This window comes from Oncorhynchus gorbuscha, linkage group LG15, assembly GCF_021184085.1.
Source record: "Oncorhynchus gorbuscha isolate QuinsamMale2020 ecotype Even-year linkage group LG15, OgorEven_v1.0, whole genome shotgun sequence".
In the NCBI taxonomy this organism is placed as follows: domain Eukaryota; kingdom Metazoa; phylum Chordata; class Actinopteri; order Salmoniformes; family Salmonidae; genus Oncorhynchus; species Oncorhynchus gorbuscha.
Genome location: NC_060187.1, coordinates 44768349 through 44789944, shown reverse-complemented (window position 1 = coordinate 44789944; position 21596 = coordinate 44768349). Strand labels below are relative to the sequence as shown.

The window sequence follows — 21596 nt, the reverse complement described above, 5'->3', positions numbered from 1 at the left end:
TGATATGGAAGCATATACCTGTCAAAATGCTATCATTTTAAAATGCAAATTGTAAAATGACTGAAAAGATGCAGTCGTAAACAACGACCGTTAGGGATATTATTTCCAATACCATCATCAGATGAGGCATGCAGAAGCTTTACAATGTTGCACCCCTGGATGTTTGCACTGATTAAAGTAGTAAGTAGTTGTACAGTCACGTTGTACCTCCAGTGTCATCTCTTCCTTGACTCGGACAACACGTTCTTGGCCACACACCCACCGTCGATGGTAAATTGGGGGGTGGCCGTCGCTGCTGCTCATAGATGAAAAAGCACTGATGGTGACCTCAGGTGCATCTGGACACACAAGGACACTGCACCCAGTCAAGTGTAATAGCCAAACGTGACAAAATGTTTTTTTGCACTTTAATTTTCAGCTTTATTAAAATGAACACATAAGCGGATTTACAATTTGCATAAAGGCTTATTACAACCATGGTCCATAAAAAATGTATATAGAAAAATACATGAATATAAACAAAAACGAATTTGATACAATGTTTTACAAACTATGTATTCATTTGCTGAGTGTTCTTCTGGTTGACCTACAATTTATTGCATAATGGCACTACATAATAATAATAATACCTTAACAGCATCACTAACATTTTACAATACTGAGCAACCAATAGCTTAATTTTGAATTGAGTTGCCAGGTAAGCTTTCTAAAACACTATAGGGATGTATCCTTACAGGGGACCAATGTCATTGCAGTTCAGATGCTGTTCAATTTATCTCAGCCAAAAATGCCCTTCTACTGTTTTGTCTCGGCAGAAGGTGAGATATTGTATTAATTGTGATGGGCTCAACCCCAACTGTAGACCCTCTCCAAAATTCTCCCTTGAGCACGGATCTGAAAGATTTTCTAAACTCCTCGTTCTTCCAAGTGTAGAGAAATGGGTTTGTAACAAAGAGAGTGCAGAAAAACATCCAAGAACAAGTCCTTAGTGCCAATGGCACTGTGGTAAAAAGCGCTATTGATAACACCCAGAAAAGGGGCTGTGTAGTGAGTATGAATATGAAACACACTGCCAACACGTAGAACCCCAAACGTTTGTCCTTTCTGGGGAAGGAATATGGAAGGTTATTTACTATAGGAAAATGTAATATGCTGACCCTCTTCACACTGATCTGCACCCTTCGAAAGATTTTTAAATAGCAATACAGAACAACCATTGTCTGACCAATAATAGTCAACGCCAGGGTACCAGCTGCAAATGGGTCAGAGAAAATGGGCTTCCCTCCTTTGAGCAGTGATGCTGCGGAAGCCGGGAGATATGAGCATCCTTCCTGTGGGTACCGTAAAGATGTGATCCAGGGTAAAATAAATCCCAGCGCCGAAAGCCACGAAGCGCTTATCATCCATTCTGTGCGTCTTTTTTGGTAGATGGACAGATAGGTCACTGGTGATTTGGTAATCAACACGTATCGGTTGACGGCGATCAGGGAATGGGAGAGAAGAGAGACAGTGATGCCGAGGAATAAGAGCGCATCTTTGAAGGCTTGGTACCCAGCGGGGAAAGGGCTTCCAGAATAAATTCCCACCGCCTCGTGCGGCATCCAAAATGCGCACACCAACAGGTCGGCTATACAGCCGTTCACAATAAACGCATTGCTAGCCGTCCGAAGTTTCTTAAATGTCACGACCAGGTAGACAACCAAAAGGTTTAAAATGGTCCCAAACAGGGACATGAGAGAATAGAGTGCCGCAAGACTGATTTTGGCATCGTGTCCCACATCGCAGTCTGCCAGTTGCGCGGTGTCGTTTTGCATGTTGGAAGAATTCAATGTATTTCATACGAAAAAACGATAAGGAGTCATTTTGCAATCTTGTTGATGTTAGTCTGTTCTCCCTCAGTGGAAATTAGTTTCCATATTGAGGCAGCAGGCAGTTGCATTGAGCGCCTGTGGTGATGCTGCAGACACCAGATCAACAAAGACGTATGAGAAGACTGGAGGAGAGCAGGTTCATGATAACACCTACTCTAAACATCTAGCCTACTGCATGTGGCGTGTTAATAAAGATTGAATGATTTCCAATAATTATGATGGAAATGCAAATCGGCCTATATCATACACTAAAGGAATATAGCATAGGCTATCCTACTAAACTTGAATAAAGGAAAATCCATAATATGTGATTATAGGAGTTAAGAGTCACAAAACCGATGCATCCACAGAGAATGGCTGGCTGCCTAACATTTAATGTGATGGGAGTCAGAAGCCTTTTGAATATTTAGCCAAAACATCCATTTGTTGAAAAATAATATATTCTTAAAAATATAATACGGAGATCGACAGTTTTCTGTAATCCCTTGTTATCAATATGCCTACAATATTAGTAACATGTCTTTCCACCAACACCAAGGCACCAACATCATTCAATCAATTGCAGATTGGCCATTTCCAAAAAGCGTTTTGAAGAGTGTTTGATTTGATACAGCAGGATGTCCTGGAAGGAGGCTGAGGGGAGTTTACACTCTATTCAGAAATGGGCATAACCTGTTTAGTTGATGGAAAACCTGGCTGAGAATTCATTCAGTGCACAAAAATCAGACAGACCCGAATACCTAACTCTCCCTCCATACTGGACTAACTGCTGTGCAAATCGAATACACTTTTGAAAGCGAAAAATGTGAAATACACCATTTGCCAGATTGAATCGCGGCCTATATAACAGGCAGGAAATGTTAACACCACCGTTTTAATAGATCATTGGTGGGTGTATACAAAGCCAAAACCCATACCAGTCAATGGCATTCCTCTTATTATCCACCATGACTGCAGCATTTCAATAGCAACAAGACATTTATATGAAAGAGAATCAACATGGCCTGGATTGGAACAAACTGAAATGGAAAGACCCCCATGCATTTGGATCCGTTTTAAAATGATTCAACAAAAGGGTTTCGAACCATACAGTAGCTCACAAAGGACTTTACACAAAACTTTGTATAAAAACACAAATAATCATACTGTAGTGTAGATTATAGGTTACACCTTACACAATCTCCAATGGCTGATTTAGAGCAAATTATGTTCTCTAAAAATAAAATAAAAACAACCAACAGTCCTATTATGTGTACTTCATACAGGTACCCCCTGTATATAGCCTCCCTAGTGTTATTTTGTTGCAACTTAATTATTTTTCTATTAAAAAAATGTTACTTCAGTTTATTTTAGTAAATACTTTAACACTTCTCTCACTTAACTGCATTGTTAGGGCTTGTAAGTGAGCATTTCACTGTATTCAGTGTTTGTGACAAATACTCACTATAGCTCTTTACAAAAACAACAAACAAAACACCCATTTTATTAAAGGGAGAAAAGTAGAGAGAAAACAAGAAATAACAAGAAAAGTCCATTTCACAGTTTTTTTTGTTATGTAATCAAAACAGGGCTGTTTGGCACCAAGCTATGAAGCTGTGAAAAACTAAATGTCATTAGCAATTCAAACACATGCAGAATTCATTACTGACTTGTCCCTTTATATATAGACTGTGCTCACAGACACACACAGGAGTACCAATTGGTAAAAGGACAGGCAGAAACAAAAACTATTATTTATTTTTAAACACGTCACTGATGAATAAAGGGAACGTTCACCTAAAAAAAGCAACACTTCCTTATCTTGAAATGTGTCTTTATGAACCATAACTAATTAATTGACTTGATTTATTTAGTCATCAAATTAAAATCACCACAAGTACACATACAGAAAATATAGTTAGACTAGAAACACTTCTTCCAAAAAGTTAGTTTCTTCATGTAATATTTTACAATTTTGTATTTGGTCATCGAAAGATAACAATTGTCTCTGGCTGTTTCCAATCTCTTTCAAGATAAGAAATCCAGGTGAACTACCCTGCATAAGTAAAGATTATGCAGAGCCCTTTATTGCAATAGAAGGCTCTGAGTTGATGTGCCTAGGAGTCATTTGAAATAAGTGCGCTATTTAAAAAAAAAAAAGATGCTATGTTCGGTTAACGTTTTCAAACAAATTATTCAACTGTTTGACAGCTGAAAGGATATACAGCTGTGAAACCAAGACAACCAGAATCAGTCGGAGCTAGTGTTCCTTCCTTCCTTAAAATACAAATGTATTCCTCTGTCAAGATGGCGAGTTCTGACGAGAAAAAAAAAATCAAGTAGAATAAATAATTTACAGAGACAAGAATCTTTAAATTGTGTTTTTATTTTGTTACTTACTTTAGAAACCTGCATTAACTGTAAATGTAAAATATATACACTGAACAAAAATTATACAACGCAATATGTTAAGTCTTGGTCCCATTTTAATGAGCTGAAACAAAAACATACCAGAAATGTGCTATATGCACAAAAACATATTTTGCTAAACTTTTATGCACACATTTGTTTACATCCCTCAGTGAGCAATTCTCCGTTGCCAAGATAATCCATCCACCTGACAGGTGGGGTATATCAAGAAGCTGATGAAACAGCACGGTCATTACACAGGTGCACCTTGTGCTGGGGACACTAAAATATGCCGCTGTGTCACACAACGCATGCCAATTGGCATGCTGACCGCAGGAATGTCCATCAGTTAGTCAATTGAATGTTCATTTCTCTACCATAAGCCACCTCCAACCCCATTTTAGAGAATATGGCCATATATCCAACCGCAGACCACGTGTAACCACGCCATCCCAGGACCTACACATCCGGCTTCTTCACCTGCGGGATCGTCTAATGAAACTGTGGGTTTGCACAACCAAAGAATTTTGGCACAAACTGTCCCAGTGAAGCTTATCTGCGTGCTTGTTGTCCTCATCAGGGTATTGACCCGACTGCAGTACATCGTAACCGACTTCAGTTGGTAAATGGTGACCTTCAATAGCCACTGGCATGCTGGAGAAGTGTGCTCTTCATGGCTGAAATCGCAGTTTCAACTGTACCGGGCAGATGGCAGACCGTGTATGGAATCGTGTGGGTGAGCGGTTTGCTGATGTCAACATTGTGAGCAGAGTGCCACATGATGGTTGTGCGATTATGGTATGGGCAGGCATAAGCTATGGACAATGAACACAATTACATTTTATCAATGGCAATTTGAATGCACAGACATACTGTGACGAGACACTGAGGCCCATTGTTATGCCATTCATTCGCCGCCATCACCTCACGTTTCCGCATGACAATGCATGGCCCTATGTCGCTAGGTTCTGTACACAATTCCCAGAAGCTGAAAATGTCCCAGTTCTTCCAAGGCCTGCATACTCACCAGATATGTCACCCATTGAGCACTTTTGGGATGCACTGGATCGATATGTACGACAGCATGTTCCAGTTCCTGCCAATATCCAGCAACTTCGCACAGCCAAGCCATTGAAGAGGAGTGGAACTGGTGGTCACACCAGATACGGACATTTTTTTCCCCCTGGTCCACAGCACTACCTATTTTTTAAAGTACAGTATCTGTGGCCAACAGATGCATATCTGTATCCCCAGTCATGTGAAATCCATAGATTAGGGCCTAATGCAATTATTTTAATTGACTGATTTCCTTAAATGAACTCAGTAAAATCTTTTAAAATGTTGCGTTTATATTTTTGCTCTGTGTACATATAGTAGAGACATTTGCATTTTAGTATGCTTACTGTATGAAAAATACTGATCTACAGTTATAACATTTTCTCTACATACTGCTTGAAAAAATATATGCACGTAAGAATTTTGCTATTAAAATTGTACATTTCATGGAGGTAGAACACCTGCATTAAGATTCTCCCATTTTGAAACAAAATAATTTCACTGCCAGGAATGTACAGAGGTCTAAAATAATAACAACAATGGTCAAATCAGTGATAAACAGATGCTTCTGTATCCATTTTTTCTCTCTCCCCAAATCAACTTCAATATTCAACTACATACAATAAAAAAATAAGAAGCATCCAAATATATGGATCTATTGTTACAAGGTCCAACAGAAAATGTACTTAGTTGGGCCATCGTAGGCCATCATTGGTAGAAAACCAGCTTTGATAATGACCGCTGCATTGTGCACCCAATGACATCCAGCATTACATTCTAAAGAAAGCATTTTTTGGGGGGACAGTTGTGCTTTTCATTTTTTTTTTTTAAGGAACCTCTACCTGCAAAGCTGAAAAGTTCTCTACATCTACAAGCTGAACTAATTATAACACACACAAGCCAGGAAAAACAGTCCCTGAATTGTTTTTACATTCAACACAAACACGCCACACAACATGGAAATATTTCAGTAATAGCAATGAACTTCCACTGCACCTTGAATTATAAAACGAACATAATTTGTTCTACAGTAGGGTGTGTGTGTGTGTGTGTGCGCGCGTTTAAAAAAAGGCTGCCACGAAATCAAGTTTCGTAATCTACAGCGAGTCAATGAGTGTCGAATAACACTGAAAATCTGCTCATTAAAATAAAAAATTCTCCCATTAAAAAGAGCATGATTGCAGTGGGATCCTGTGTCTGTGGAGAGGGTTGCTGAGCTGCCTGGCATGAACAGTATACTGTAGGGACTCAGGCTTGTGTTGTGGGTGGTGTCGGTCCAACACCACAACTCAAATTTCCTCTAGTAATGACCACTGTTTGAATCATACTTTTGGTTTGTCATGCTAAACACACAGTACAGTCACAAGGCCTCCACAACGCTGGTTGCAGGTATGACTTTAGTATTTATCCTATAGTTGTCCCATTGATATGCAAATCTCCTGTAGGCTTGTGACAGAGGAGAACATTATTTATTAGTTCCAATTGAAAATGGGGTACCAAAACCCACCAGTCGATTGAATTGACTTAATCAAAAACAAACAAACAAAATATTTTTAGAATTAGTGAAGAAACAGAATTCATTTCTTCCCTATATGTAATTCTCTTCCATTCACATCTCTTCTCTAGAGCCCATCACCATAGGACTGCAAACATGATCTCTAGACAACCCCCTACACACACGGTCACCACTCAATCTCTTTCATGCACACGCGCAAACACTCGCTCACATGGGCACATACGTACATATTCTCATAGTCTATGGTACGTACATGCTACTACATGCACGTACACCCCCACCCACGCACAAAACACAATTGTAAATAGGAGAGCACTTTACCCTGAGCCTGGTCCTGTAAATACTTTGTTGATAAGGAACACGGCTCGCAAAAAAATAGCCGTCTCTCCATTAATCTCACATATTTTCATCTAGATATATTGTTAGTGAAGTAGTTACACTCAGAAACTAAAATAGAATTGTCATAAACCAAAACATGTTCTTTAAACCACTTCTAAATAAAACAGTTCTTTATCCAGGAAACAAAATTGTCATATTTCATGTATAAAAACCTCATCTAAAATTATTATTTTTAACTATTTCTCCTCCCGCCCCCCCAGTACAAGTCGTGTACACCGTATTAGCACATAAACATATAAAAGAAAACAGAGATATGTGATACAGGAAAGTCTATATGGCCGGATCTCAGCTTTAAAGAAAGAGCACTCACATGGCCAGGCTGTGACTAAGCCTAATCATAGCTCGCCAGAAAAAAAAGGGGGGAAAAGCTGGGTAAACAAATCGCCCTTTGTAAGCATTATCCAAACAGTGACTGCAGTTAGGGTGGATCGAGGCCGTCTGAGGCTGACAGAAGAAGCCCAAAACTCAAAGTTCCATGAGCCCTTGGGAGTTTGTGGCTGTCGATGTGTCCGTCTCCAAAGACCACACCCATTCAGATGCCACGGTTTATTAATTTTCCTTTCAGTATGTGGGAGAGAGTGGGGGAGATATTGCGAGAGAAAAAAAAGGGGGTGGGAGACCCATCCCATCCAGGTCAGAGGTCCAGTGTCAAGGTGTCTGTTCGGTCTTGGTCAACGCAGAACCACCGATTTAGTATTGAACATATTCAGATTGAAGGGACTGCAAGAGATGGAGAGGGGAGACAGAGACAAAATATGACAGTGAATCACAGTGGATTATAACACGGCCTCTGGCTCTGATGCAAATAGAAAAGCAAATCACTGCATCTAATTGTTCAAGTGTTGACGACAAAAAAAGGGTGAAGGTTGTTATCTAACAAGCCTGTGTGAAATATTCTATTCCTAACAGGTTACACTTGAACGGTTGGTTACAAAGGTATAGAAAAGCCATTAAAATAGACTATTTAAATGCCAAATGTATTTTCCTGGACGAATGAATAGATTTATGGTGGACAAGACAGACAGGGTGTCTGTGTGTGGGCAAGAGTAGGAAGCTGCGGAGGTAGAGAGCAGGAATTAGCAGGACTGGCAAACAGATGGGGATGAGATGAATTGTGCAAGAAGGACATGGGATTCTGATAGGGTATTGGAATTCTGACAAAGGAAAAACTCCACTGACTGGCAAAACAAGGAGACATTAATAAAATATTCTCCATTCTCAACCACCCCTCTGCAGTGATGTAAAGTATTTAGGTAAAAATACTTAAGTAGTTTCTGGGGTCTGTACTTTACTCATTTATATTTTTGAGAACTCTTCACTTAATTCCTAAAGAAAATTGTGTAGTTTTTACATACATTTTCCCTGACACCCAAAAGTATTGGTTACATTTTGAATGCTTAGCAGGACAGGAAAATAGTCCAATTCACGCACTTATCAAGAGAATATCCCTGGACATCCCTACTGCCTCTGATCTGGTGGACTCACTAAACATACATGCTTCTTTGTAAATTGTGTGTGATGGAGTGTGACCCTGGCTCTCTGTACATAAAAAAACATTAAAATAATAATTTACTTTAGATACTCAAGTATATTTTTAGCAATTACTTTTACTTCTGATAGTGCATTTGGAAAGTATTCAGACCCCTTGACTTTGTTACATTACAGCCTTATTCTAAAACATTTTCCCCCTCATCTACACAATACCCCATAATAACAAAGCAAAAACAGGTTAAGACATTTTGAAAATGTATTAAAAAAAACTGAAATATCACATTTACGTAAGTGTTCAGACCCTTTTACTCAGTTCTTTGTTGAAGCACCTTTGGCAGCGACTACAGCCTCGAGTCTTCTTGGTTATGACGCTACAAGCTTGGCACACCTGTAATTGGAGAGTATCTCCCATTCTTCTCTGCAAATCCTCTCAAGCTCTGTCAGGTTGGATGGGGAGCATCGCTGCACAGCTATTTTCACCTCCCTCAAGAGATGTCCAATCGGGCTCCAGGCCTTGGCTGGGCAACTCAAGGACATACAGAGACTTGTCCCGAAGCCACTCCTGCGTTGTCTTGGCTGTGTGCTTAGGATCATTGTCCTGTTAGAAGATGAACCTTCACCCCAGTCGGAGGTCCTGAGTTCTCTGGAGCAGGTCTTCAAGGATCGCTCTGTACTCGACTCCGTTCAGCTTTCCCTCGATCCTGACTAGTCTCCCAGTCACTAGCGCTGAAAAACATCCCCACAACAGAATCTTGTTTCTCATGGTAAGAGTCCTTTAGGTGGTTTTCGGCAAACTCCAAATCGAGCTGTCATGTGCCTTTTACTGAGGCGTGGCATCGTCTGCCCACTCTACCATTAAGGCCTGATTGGTGGAGGGCTGCAGAGATGGTTGTCCTTCTGGAAGGTTCTCCCAACTCCACAGAGGAACTCAGGAGCTCTGTTAAAGTGACATTTGTCACCTCCTTGACCAAGGCCCTTCTCCCCCAATTGCTCAGTTTGGCTGGGCAGCCAGCTAACTAAGAGTCTTGGTGGTTCCAAACTTCTTCCATTTAAGAAAGATGGAGGCCACTGTGTTCTTGGGGACCTTCAATGTTGCAGATATCTTTTGGTATCCTTCCCCAGATCTGTGCCGACACAATCCTGTCTCGGAGCTCTAAAGACAATTCCCTCGACCTCATGGCTTGGTTTTTGCTCTGACATGCACTGTCAACTGTGGGACCTTATATAGGCAGGTGTGTGCCCATCCAAATCATGTCAAATTAATTGAATTTACCACAGGTGGACTCCAATCAAGATGTAGAAACATCTCAAGGATGATCAATGGCAATAGGATGCACAAGCTCAATTTCAAATCTCTTAGCAAAGGGTCTGAATACTTAAGTAAATAAGGTATGTTTTTCATTTTTAATACATTTGAAAAAATGAAAACAAACATTTCGCTTCGTCACGTGGTCCTTCTGTAGCTCAGTTGGTAGAGCATGGCGCTTGTAACGCCAGGGTAGTGGGTTCGATCCCCGGGACCACCCATACGTAGAATGTATGCACACATGACTAAGTCGCTTTGGATAAAAGCGTCTGCTAAATGGCATATATTATTATTATTATATATTACTATGGGGTATTGTGTGTAGATTGATTAACATTTTTTACATTTAATATATTTTAGAATAATGCTGTAACGTAACATTTGGAAAAAAGTCAACAGGTCTGAATACACTGTACTTAAGTATATTTAAAACCCAAATACTGACTTTTACTCAAGTAGTATTTTACTGGGTGACTCAGTTTTATTTGAGTCATTTTCTATTAAGGCATCTTCACTTTTACTCAAGCATGACAATTGGGTACTTTTTCCACCACTGTCATAAGCACTGTCTGTCACATCACTTGTTACCTTCTTTTCACACCGTTTGTGGGCTGGTGGTTGTGGCTGCTAGTATGGTATGTGTGTTACCATCACCTAGGAAGGGTGAGGGGAGTATATTGGAAGATATTATTCTTTAATTCATATATCCTTTACTTATTTAGTAGGCATAGGCAAGGTGATGGGGATTGGATGTGAATTAACTTGATATCTGTGCAAGAGTAGCAAGTTGAGCCAGTCAATCCAAAACTGTTAAATGAATGATAACGTTGCAACAATCTAGGTTTGCTGAGAAGCATTGGGTGAGAATTCTGGCACTGGCGTTGCTGGCGCAAGTGTGGGAAGTTCCGGGAACTAGCCTCAGATGTCAGTCCCTCGTGGTCAGGGCCTATGAAAGGCCTCCATGAGTTCATGGTAAAGGAAGGAGGTGGATTACTGGGTTTGCCTCTCAGGAAATGAGTGAGCTCTACAATATGACTGAGTCTGGCACTCGACCACAACTAACAACTGCTTTTTGGAAGGGAGGTTAGGATGTCCCTAGAGAGATGCTTCCTTCTGAGGGATGGATGAATGCAATTTACTCCAATAATAACTTCTACAAATGGATAACATCGTTTAGAATTTGCACGTTGTACAAAACATTAGGAACAGTCTCTTTCCATGACAGACTGACCAGGTGAAAGCTATGATCCCTTATTGATGTCAACCATTAAAATCCACTTCAACCAGTGTAGATGAAGGGGAGACTTCATCTACACTGGTTGAATTATTATATATTATTAAAGAAGGATTTTTAAGCCTGGAGACAAATCAAATTTGATTTGTCACATGTGCCGAATACAACAGGTGTAGACCATACTGTGAAATGCTTACTCACAAGCCCTTAACCAATTGCTACATGGATCGTGTGTGCCATTCAGAGGGTGAATGGGCAAGAAAGAAGATTTAAGTGCCTTTGAACGGGGTATGGTAGCAGCTGTCAGGCACAGCGGCTTGTGTCAAGAACTGCAACGCTGCTGTGTTTTTCACTCTCAACAGTTTCCCATGTGTATCAAGAATGGTCCACCACCCAAAGGACATCCAGCCAACTTGACAACTGCGGGAAGCATTGGAGTCAACATGGGCCAGCATCCCTGTGGAACACTGTCGAGGGGGGTCACAAAAACATTTGGCCACACTAAGCTTGCAGTCACACAGATCTACAGTGTAATTGCGCTCCCGTTGCATCTACCGAACAGCAGCACGTCTTAGAAGTTAGTGTCATGTTTAAAAAGTGTTGTTTGATGTCTCAGTTATTACATTTCCTTATGTTAAAGCCAGAAACCTGAAGGAACCTTGTTGACATCCAGCCAATCACCCAACCCAAGTCATGTGATTCCAGGAGGAATCACATGACTGTTGCCACAGCCAATGAGGCCAGTGCAAAGGCCCTTTGTTTACAGATTCAACCTGGTTAGTCGTTCAAGCGCATTTCCAGTTGTGTTTTTTTCTGTTGCAGAGCTTTATGTGATGCTAGGATCCACTCAATAGAGGTGAATAAGAAAGGGATAGTTTGAGATTTGGTATCTACTTCACCAGAGTCTGATGAACTCATGTACACCTTTCTTATGTCTGTGTCCAGTATGAAGGAAGTTAGCGCTAGTTAGCATTAACATCTAACTAGCGCGTGCTAATGCTAGTTAGCAATTGTGCTAGCGTTATTTAGCAACTTCCATCAACTGTGGGCAGAGACATACAATTTTTATCCACAGGTTCTGAGGAAGTAGATAAAGGGCCACATTGCCAAAATCCCCATTTAGCAGGTTAGGAAAGAACAGAGTGAATTAGCTAAGTGTCTCCCCACCAATACACAATGGAAGAGGAACTTCATTGTTCATAACAGGGTTCTGCCCAAATGTTCCAGTAAATGCTTTCAACTCTAGATGGGTGGCTGGTGTGAAATGGCCTAATAGCCATAGTTGGTATGTATGAAGTAGGCATTTAGAGTGGAACTAGGCCATTGTAGGTCCTTATTCAGCACCATGAAGACAACAGACAAGGTATAGAGTTCAGTGGAGCTGCCAGAGTTAAACACACAGACAGCGGAGAAGCTACAGCAGCAGCAGGAAGAGGACGACTGGCTACAATCATAACAAGACAACATCCACACAAAAAGGAAGGAAAAACTCGTGTTTGACAGACAAGTGCAGAGGGGAAACACAAGAGGTCAAAAAAGGGTCACAGTGGAAATACCAAAAAGATGCTACTGTTTGAGTTTTGTTTTTTCAGGTGGTGAGCACACACACTTACAGGGATTGAGCGACTGAGGTAGCGGCCAGAGGGTCCGCTCAGGCCGGAGTAGCCCCCTTTTTGGGATCTGTAGGGGCCATAATCCTCAGGCCTGGGCCCCAGCCTGCCTGCAGCGTGCTGTGGGGCCCTCGCGAGGCCACCGTGGCTGAAGATCCCGGCGGGGGAGGAATTATACTGATTGTTGTTGGCGTCGTGGTGGTGGTAATTGGTGCCGCGCGTGCCGTTTGCCACGTAGCAGGGACCAGGAGCCGTCCGGCCCGATGGAGTGATGGTGACGATGGACGAGGGGGGAGAGGAGGGTGGTGATGAAGTGGGAGCGAAAGGCAGCTTCTTATTGTCCTCACCGCCGTTGTCTGCATACAGGTTGCCTAGGGAGCTGGCTAGCCTGGAGTTGATGGAGGAACTGAGATGTGTGGGGGGGTGGACAAATATATGGAGGGAAAGGTAGCAGGAGTGGGAACATGTAAATACACAGGGACACACCCCAAACAAACACAATGACAAGGGGATAGCCACTGCCTTTGCTTTCATAGGCTAAGGACAGGGCAGCTGCCTTTGGGTACATTGGCTCTGATAGGAGACTGATTAACACACAACCGGTTTAACACACAACCGGTTTATACAATCAGCTAACAGTGGAATAGGGGATTGAGTCAGACATAGACAATCTATATTGTCAACGTGCAGTCTGATACAGGAGCCTGACTACCCCATGTTAGTGTAACGCACACCTTCGGCACTGCAGGCATTTTGCCAGATTCACCGGGGGGGAATCTGGAGTTCTCATTGCCATGGCTACCTACCTACACATTCACAGTTATATCACGCGGTAGAATAGAAAAAGAAACATTCACAAATCCTCCACAGAGCAAAGTAGATCAGGTAGTGCTCAAGGGGGAAGAGGTTGATGATGCATATTTTCTCGGTTGTGTGTATCTGCCTGTGCCGGTCTCTTGCACAGCAAAATGCGGGGGATTTAGATTCAGTCTGCTGGGAAAGCACACTGCCTGCAGCACATCAACCCTCTATGTGAATCGGTCTAGCGAGCCCCCCACACACACACACTGTTTTGCCCTGCATATCCTTCCACTGGTTCTCAGGGCATTGGTTAGTCACAGACAGGCAGAAACACAACCAGGGGACTGAGACAGCCAAGAAAGATATGACATGACAGGAAAGAGAAAGAAAGAGGGGGAAGAGAGAAAGGCCATAGAATAAACCAATCTACAGGAGGCAAGAGAAGGGGTAAGTGGATAAATGGAGGGATGGGAGGCTATACAGGATGAAAAGGGAAGAAAGAAAGAAGTTTTTAGATAAAAATATTTTTAAAAAGAGGAGTAAAGGGTAAGAAGTTCAGGTAGGGGTGTTTAGGGGGGGAGAGGGTGTAGGCTCACCTCTTGAGGTTGGACGCCGAAGAGGAGCTGCTGCCGATTCTCTTGGCGCTGGCCGAAGCAGAGGATGACGGGACTTTGGAGGACTTGAGAGGGGAGATGGTGCCCTGAGTGCCCACTCCGAGGTTCATCCTGCTGGGAGAGAGAAAGAAAGAAAAAGATGATTTGGACGTCCATATTGTGAGGTGGAGTAACAAACGTAACAGCCGTTAACAAAAGTAACAACTTTTGCCAACATACACAATAGTGTCTTCTACTACACACGTAGAAAACATGATCTTGTCGGGTACACAAATTGGATAGTGTACACCCCTTAAAGACATTAAGGACCTACAGTACAAATCCCAATTTTAGAAACAAACAGCGTATGGGCAAGACTTCAAATGACGACATCCAGGGAAAGATGTACCCAGTAACACTAGACAACATTAAGGAACGGTATCTGAAGGACTATTTATTAGGTAAGGCACTTCAACAGCACCACATAGTTGAATCTTCGATATTAGTATAATATATTTGAAGTGTGAAGGGAGTGGGAATGAAGGAGATAATAGGAGACAGAAAAAAAAAGCTGGTTCGAGGCATCACTCCCAGCTCCTTCATAAAAGCAGTCGGTCTTTGCTGCTCGTTGTCATCCGTGAACTATCAGTCTGTACTGGGCTGAAGGACTCTCTTATTTCAGGAGAGTACAACAATTAAGAGATGTGCTTGCCGGAGTGGCCTCTGCCTTTCAGTGACACACACACAGAGACACACACCTTTGAGTAGATGAAAGGAAGATGGCTAAAATAGTGGGAGGAGAGAGCTGTCTAAGGGCACTCTTCACTCGCTCCTCTTTGAGGAACACTTATTAAGGGCCGTACTCTAGCACAAAAGAAGGAGTTCAATTTCCATCCCCTCTTTTCACAATCCAAGCCGCCTCTCCTCTAAATCAAAAATCGGTCCCATGCACGTGCTTAGCAGATGTTATTGCGGGTGTAGTGAAATGTTTGTGCGTCTAGATGACAGTGCAGCAATATCTAACAAGTAATATCTAACAATTGCACAACATATACACAATACACACAAATCTAAGTAAGGAATGGTATTAAGAATAAATAAATATATGGACGAGCAATGTCAGAGCGGCATAGACTAACATACAGTAGAATAGTGTAAAATACAGCATATACATAGTAGGTGAGGGGCGGCAGGGTAGCCTAGTGGTTAGAGCGTTGGACTAGTAACCGGGAGGTTGCAAGTTCAAATCCCCGAGCTGACAAGGTACAGAATCTGTCGTTCTGCCCCTGAACAGGCAGTTAACCCACTGTTCCTAGGCAGTCATTGAAAATAAGAATTTGTTCTTAATTGACTTGCCTAGTTAAATCAAAATGTAAGATATGTAAACATTAAAGTGACATTATTAAAGTGGCCAATGAAGTCTGTGTATTTAGACAGTAGCCTCTCTGTGCTAGTGATGGCTATTTAACAGTCTGATGGCCTTGAGATTCTGTTTTTCAGTCTCTCGGTCCCAGCTTTGAAGCACCTTTACAGACCTCGCAGGCAGTGGCTCGGGTGGGTGTTGTCCTTGATGATCTGATTAGGGTAGGTTTTAATAATCCCAGTGGGTACAACATCTCCTATACACTTCTTGATAAACTCAGTTACCGTTTCAGTGAATTCGTCAACGTTATCATCAGAAGCTACCCGGAACATATCCCAGTCAAAACCATCTTGAAGCGTGGATTCTGTATGGTCAAACCAGCGTTGAATAGTTCTTAGCACGGGTACTTCCTGTTGAGTTTCTGCCTATAGGAAGGGAGTAGCAAAATGGGTTTGTGGTCAGATTTGCCAAAAGTAGGGCGGGGGAGGGCCTTGTATGCATCCTGGAAGTTGGAGTAACAGTGGTCGAGTGTTTTAGCAGCGCGAGTACTACAGTTGATATGCTGATAGAATTTAGGCAGCCTTTTCCTCAAATTTGCTTTGTTAAAATCCACAGCTACAACAAATGCAGCGTCAGGCTATATGGTTTCCAGTTTGCATAAAGTCCAGTGAAGTTCCTTGAGGACCGTCATGGTATCGGCATGAGGGAAGGTGTACACGGCCGTTATAATCAAAGTAAATTCTCTTGGACGGTAATACGTCGGCATTTGATTATGAGGTATTCTAGGTTGGGTGAACAAAAGGACTTGAGTTCCTATATGTTATCACAATTACACCATGAGCCGTTAATCGTGAAACGCACAACCCCACCCTTCTTCCCGGAGAGATGTTTATTCCTGTCGGCGCGATGAACTGAGAATCCAGATGGCTGGACCGACTCCAATAGTATATCCCGAGAGAGCCATGTTTCCATGAAACAGAGTATGTTACAACCCCTGATGTCTCTCTGGAAAGAAACTCTTGCCCTGATCTTGTCAACTTAGTTATCCAGGGACTGAACATTAGCGAGTAATATACTTCGGAAGCGGTGTGCACACCTAAGTCGCGCCAGAAGACCACTCCTAGTACCCCTTTTCCGCCAGCGTTGTTTTGGGTCGGCCTCTGGAATCAGTGCAATTGCTCAGGGTGGTGCGAACAAAGGATCTGCTTCAGGAAAGTCGTATTCCTGGTTGTGCTGGTGAGTTACCGCCACTCTGATATCCAACATTTCTTGCCAGCTGTATGTAATAACATTTTCTGGGCTAACAACGTAAGAAATAATACAGAAAATAAATAAATACTGCAAAGTTTCCTAAGAACCAGAAGCGAGGCAGCCCCCTTGTCAGCACCACCTTAAAAAGTTACTCGGCGTACACATCACTGACAAACTGAAATGATCCACCCACACAGACAGTGTGGTGAAGGCACAACAGAAATATGACTTGTCACCTAAAACCCTGAAAAACTTTTACAGATGCACAATTGAGAGCATCCTGTCTGGCTGTATCACTGGTAAGGCAACTGCACCGCCAACAACCGCAGTGCCCTCCAGAGGGTGGTGCGGTCCACACAACGCATCACTAGGGGCAAACTACCTGCCCTCCAGGACACCTACAGCACCCAAAGTCACAGGAAGGCCAAAAATACCATCAAGGACTACCACTGTGCTGGATGTAGCCTAGTTCCAGCTTGAGTTGAGTTAAGCTTTACTTTGCACTGAATTGAATGACTCGAGAGCGAGATGTTAATGCCACTTATATTGATGAGACTGAAATGTGTTTTGTGACAGCAGTTCAATCTGTGTGAGTGAATACTGGGCAAACAGACAAACAGCAAAATCAACACTATTGTAATGGTACCTTAAAGGTTGGGACGGTGACCTGGTGTGCATTTTCATGTCTTCAAGTCTGAAAAAGAAAGACACAAAGATGGAGGGTTCACACGTCCAAAGGCAGCATGTTTGCACACGTATATATTTACTTAGAGCACAGGGTATGGGGAAAGTAGTGATTACTAAGTCATTTTGGAAGAGAGCATCCATTAGGCTACATGACTAAAATGAAAGCTTAAAAGTGACATTCTAGAGGAAAACCGACTTGAGTATTTTTCAACAGAAACCCCAGCATGAAACAGAGCCATTATTCTGAAAATTCTGCTCTGCCTGGCAGGGCCTGTGTTATTTCAGCTAGATATCCATGGAAACCTGAGCCCCGAATCAGATCAGAGCAACAGGCTGTCTTACTTGCTAGAACAGTGATCCCACATCTTTTTTTAACTGTAGCCCACCTTGACGCGATATAAAATTCTGCAGTACACCTAAAATGTCCCAATTTATTTATTTTGTTTTTTTAATAGATTTAATACGGTTCATTTGAAATATTTTCATAGTTTTCATAGTTCCTTACTCTTAATGGTTAATGTACCTCTTCAAGAGTGTCCTAAAATGTTCGCCAGAATTTATTTTGTTTTAGGTCAGGTAAAATAAAAGTCTTTAGTTTTAACAGTTTATGCTAGAGACAAGCAGTTTTCTTCATTATAAAAGGTGAAACCGCAGACAAAGCCACGTGGTTTCTTTCTACAGCAAGAGGCTGTGGTATAAAGTAAGATATCACGATAAGGAAAAGTTTCACGGCACACCTGAGAGTTCCTCGTTTGGGAACCACGGAGCTAGACAGATAAATTAAAATCATTCCACAGTTTACAACTGTCCGCCAGCGAGGTAGTTTTCATGCTGCCCAGAATTTTTTCCTGTGGGTTATAACCTTAAATATGCATTATTTTCCGTAGTGCAGAGGACGGAGTTCATCAACATGTGGAAAGCTATACTGCTAAGGGAGGAAAGGCTGAATTCCTCACCTGAGATCTCAAAAAGGTGCCAACTAATAAGATGGGAGGATCTTAAAGGGGAAGTTTGAGGTATCCATGGCAATTCTTACCTTAGGGCTCCCGTTGTGGCAGACCTGGGCTGGCGCCGGCCCTTTAAGGCACGCAATTTATCTCCTTGGGTCATGCAGAGCCCGTTCTCTCCAATGTAGTCGTTCTGTGGAGAGAACGCATGAACCCGTAAGATATGCGCCGAAGCATGTACAGTAGATCACGATGAAACAAAGCAGAACATGGCCGTGTTTTGTGTATAAGAACAGCTGTCTACGTAAATAGCTCTCCCACCCCTATAGTATGTCTAGTGCTGGTTTGATAAATAAACTCAGCAAAAAAAGAAACATTGACTGTCAACTGTGTTTTTTCCCCAGCAAACTTAACTTGTGTATTTGTATGAACATAACAAGATTCAGCAAATGAGACAAACTGAACAAGTTCCACAGACATGTGACTAATAGAAATTGAATAATGTGTCCCTGAACAAAGGGGGGGTTCAAAAGTAAGTCAGCTGCATTAAGTACTGCAGTGCATCTCCTCCTCATAGACTGCTCCAGATTTGCGAGTTCTTGCTGTGAGATGTTACCCCACTCTTCCACCAAGGCACCTGCAAGTTCCCGGACAATTCTGGGGGGGAACGGTCCTAGCCCTCACCCTCCGATCCAACAGGTCCCAGACATGCTCAATGGGATTGAGATCCGGGCTCTTCGCTGGCCATGGCAGAACATTGACATTCCTGTCTTGCAGGAAATCAAACACAGAACGAGGAGTATGGCTGGTGGCATTGTCATGCTGGAGGGTCAGGATGAGTCTGCAGGAAGGGTACTACATGAGGGAGGAGGATGTCTTCCCTGTAATGCACAGCGTTGAGATTGCCTGCAATGACGACAAGCTCAGTCCGATGATGCTGTGACACACCGCCCCAGACCATGACGGACCCTCCACCTTTAAATGTACCCCGCTCGAGAGTACAGGCCTCGGTGTAACCCTCATTCCTTCAACGATAAACTCAAATCCGACCATCACCCCCAGTGAGACAAAACCGTGACTCATCAATGAAGAGCACTTTTTGCCAGTCCTGTCTGGTCAAGCGACGGTGGGTTTGTGCCCATAGATGACGTTGTTGCCGGTGATGTAAGACAGGTCCTCACCAGACATCAGGCCTACAAGCCCTCAGTCCAGCCTCTCTCAGCCTATTGCGGACAGTCTGAGCACTGATGGAGAGATTGTGCATTTCTGGTGTAACTCGGGCAGTTGTCGTTGCCATCCTGTACCTGTTCCGCAGGTGTGATGTTCGGGTGTACCGATCCTATGCAGTTGTTGTTACACGTGGTCTGCCACTGCGAGGATGATCAGCTGTCTGTCCTGTCTCCCTGTAGCGCTGTCTTAGGCGTCTCACAGTACGGACATTGAAATGTATTGCCCTGGCCACATATGCAGTCCTCATGCCTCTTTGCAGCATGCCTAAGGCACGTTCACACAGATGAGCAGGGACCCTGGGCATCTTTCTTTTGGTGTTTTTCAGAGTCAGTAGAAGTTCTCTTTAGTGTCCTAAGTTTTCATAACTGTGACCGTAATTACCTACCGTCTGTAAGCTGTTAGTGTCTTAACGATGTTCCATAATTGTTTATGGTTCATTGAACAAGCATGGGAAACAGTCTTTAAACCCTTTACAATAGAGATCTGTGAAGTTAATTGGATTTTTATGAATTATCTTTGAAAGACAGGATCCTGAAAATGGGACGTTTTTGCCGAGTTTACATTAGGTACGAAATAATACACCCTAGGGAAATCGAGTCAGCCTCCACAAGAGTAGACGATACTTAGTCATCCCCACGCTACAGCTCCAAACAAGAGAGGGTAAGGATATGGGAGGGTAAGGGAAGCAGGCCACCTATAACTGAACATTCTAGAAGGAACACTAGAATGGTTTTAAGTCAAAAGTGGGGGGAATAGCTGTAGCCTCAGATGTTTCACATCCACGGGGAAATGGGGCATTATCAGGGTTATTAGGCGCCAAACAGAAAATAACAGATTAAAACAGGGTTGAAACAATTCGGAATTTCCTAAGTGGATACAGGGTTGTATTGATTATGGTGAAACAAGTGTTTCTTATTGGACAAGTTCAGATACTCCCTCCCTGTTTGTTTGTTTTTATTCCTTTTAGTGCTTAACAAACAGGACCCCGGGAAGTGTTGTGGGGTGGCACTGACCTCTTGGAGGCGGTCGATGCTGTGGGACTTGAGGATGCCACCAGGGCTGGTGGTGTGGGTGGGGTTGAGGGTGAGGTCATCAATGCTGGAGGTGAGGCGAGACACGCCCCTCGGCTGCTTCTGCTGCGAACGCTGCACGTCTCCTTGCATCCACATGGCTGCTTGCCTCCTGACAGAGAAACAGATCGGCGAGAGCGATGAGGGGAAGACAAAAAGGGAGAGAAATTTGGAAAGGTGTGGGGGGTTGAGGAGGGAGAGAGGTTGCATTAGGACGTACTCTCCGACCGTGTGACCTTAACTTCTTTGAGATAGGGGGCAGCATTTTCACTTTTGGATTAATAGTGTGCCCAGAGTAAACTGCCTCCTACTCAGTCCCAGATGCTAATTTATGCATATTATTAGTAGTATTGGATAGAAAACTCTGAAGTGTCTAAAACTGTTTGAATGATGTCTGTGAGTATAACAAAACTCATATGGCAGGCAAAAACCTGAGAGAAAATCCAAACAGGACATGGGAAATCTGAGGTTTGTAGTTTTTGAACTCAGCCCCTATCAAATACACAGTGGGATATGGGTCATTTTGCACTTCCTAAGGCTTCCACTAGACGTCAACCATCTTTAGAATGTTGTTTCAGGCTTCTACTGTGAAGGGGGGCCGGATGAGAGCGGTTTGACTAAGGGGTCTGGCAGCAGCCTCGTTCTCAGTTACGAGCATTTCACATGAGGTAGCTCTCGTTCCATTGCTTTTCTACAGACAATGGAATTCTCAGGTTGGAACATTATTGAACATTTATGATAACAGCATCCTAAAGATTGATTCTATACTTAGTTTGACAAGTT

General features: G+C 42.7%; 2 protein-coding genes across 6 annotated transcripts in view; both read right to left on the bottom strand.

Moving 5' to 3' along the window:
• Positions 1 to 408: 408 nt before the first annotated feature.
• LOC123997360 (probable G-protein coupled receptor 88) lies at positions 409 to 4101 on the bottom strand. Its single transcript, XM_046301500.1, has one exon. It carries the CDS (start codon positions 1812 to 1814, stop codon positions 768 to 770), a length of 1047 nt encoding a protein of 348 aa, XP_046157456.1. The 5' UTR covers positions 1815 to 4101; the 3' UTR covers positions 409 to 767.
• A 117-nt stretch (positions 4102 to 4218) lies between these two features.
• The window catches only part of LOC123997359 (dual specificity protein phosphatase CDC14AB-like), a 49176-nt gene continuing 31798 nt past the window's right edge, over positions 4219 to 21596 (bottom strand). For 3 of the 5 annotated variants that reach the window (XM_046301495.1, XM_046301498.1, XM_046301497.1), the window contains exons 11-16: positions 20757 to 20925; positions 18603 to 18706; positions 17526 to 17573; positions 14269 to 14400; positions 12875 to 13277; positions 4219 to 7950 (exon numbers count right to left, since the gene is read on the bottom strand). In XM_046301495.1, the coding sequence (XP_046157451.1) occupies positions 7921 to 7950; positions 12875 to 13277; positions 14269 to 14400; positions 17526 to 17573; positions 18603 to 18706; positions 20757 to 20925 (886 nt within the window). In that variant the 3' untranslated portion in view covers positions 4219 to 7920. The remainder of the gene's footprint in view (positions 7951 to 12874; positions 13278 to 14268; positions 14401 to 17525; positions 17574 to 18602; positions 18707 to 20756; positions 20926 to 21596) is intronic. The other 2 variants (XM_046301496.1, XM_046301499.1) reach the window with 2 other exon arrangements.

What these genes read in the sequence shown, in the direction of transcription:
- LOC123997360 (XM_046301500.1), bottom strand. Translation starts at nt 1,814, where the DNA reads ATGCAAAACGACACCGCGCAACTGGCAGACTGCGATGTGGGACACGAT.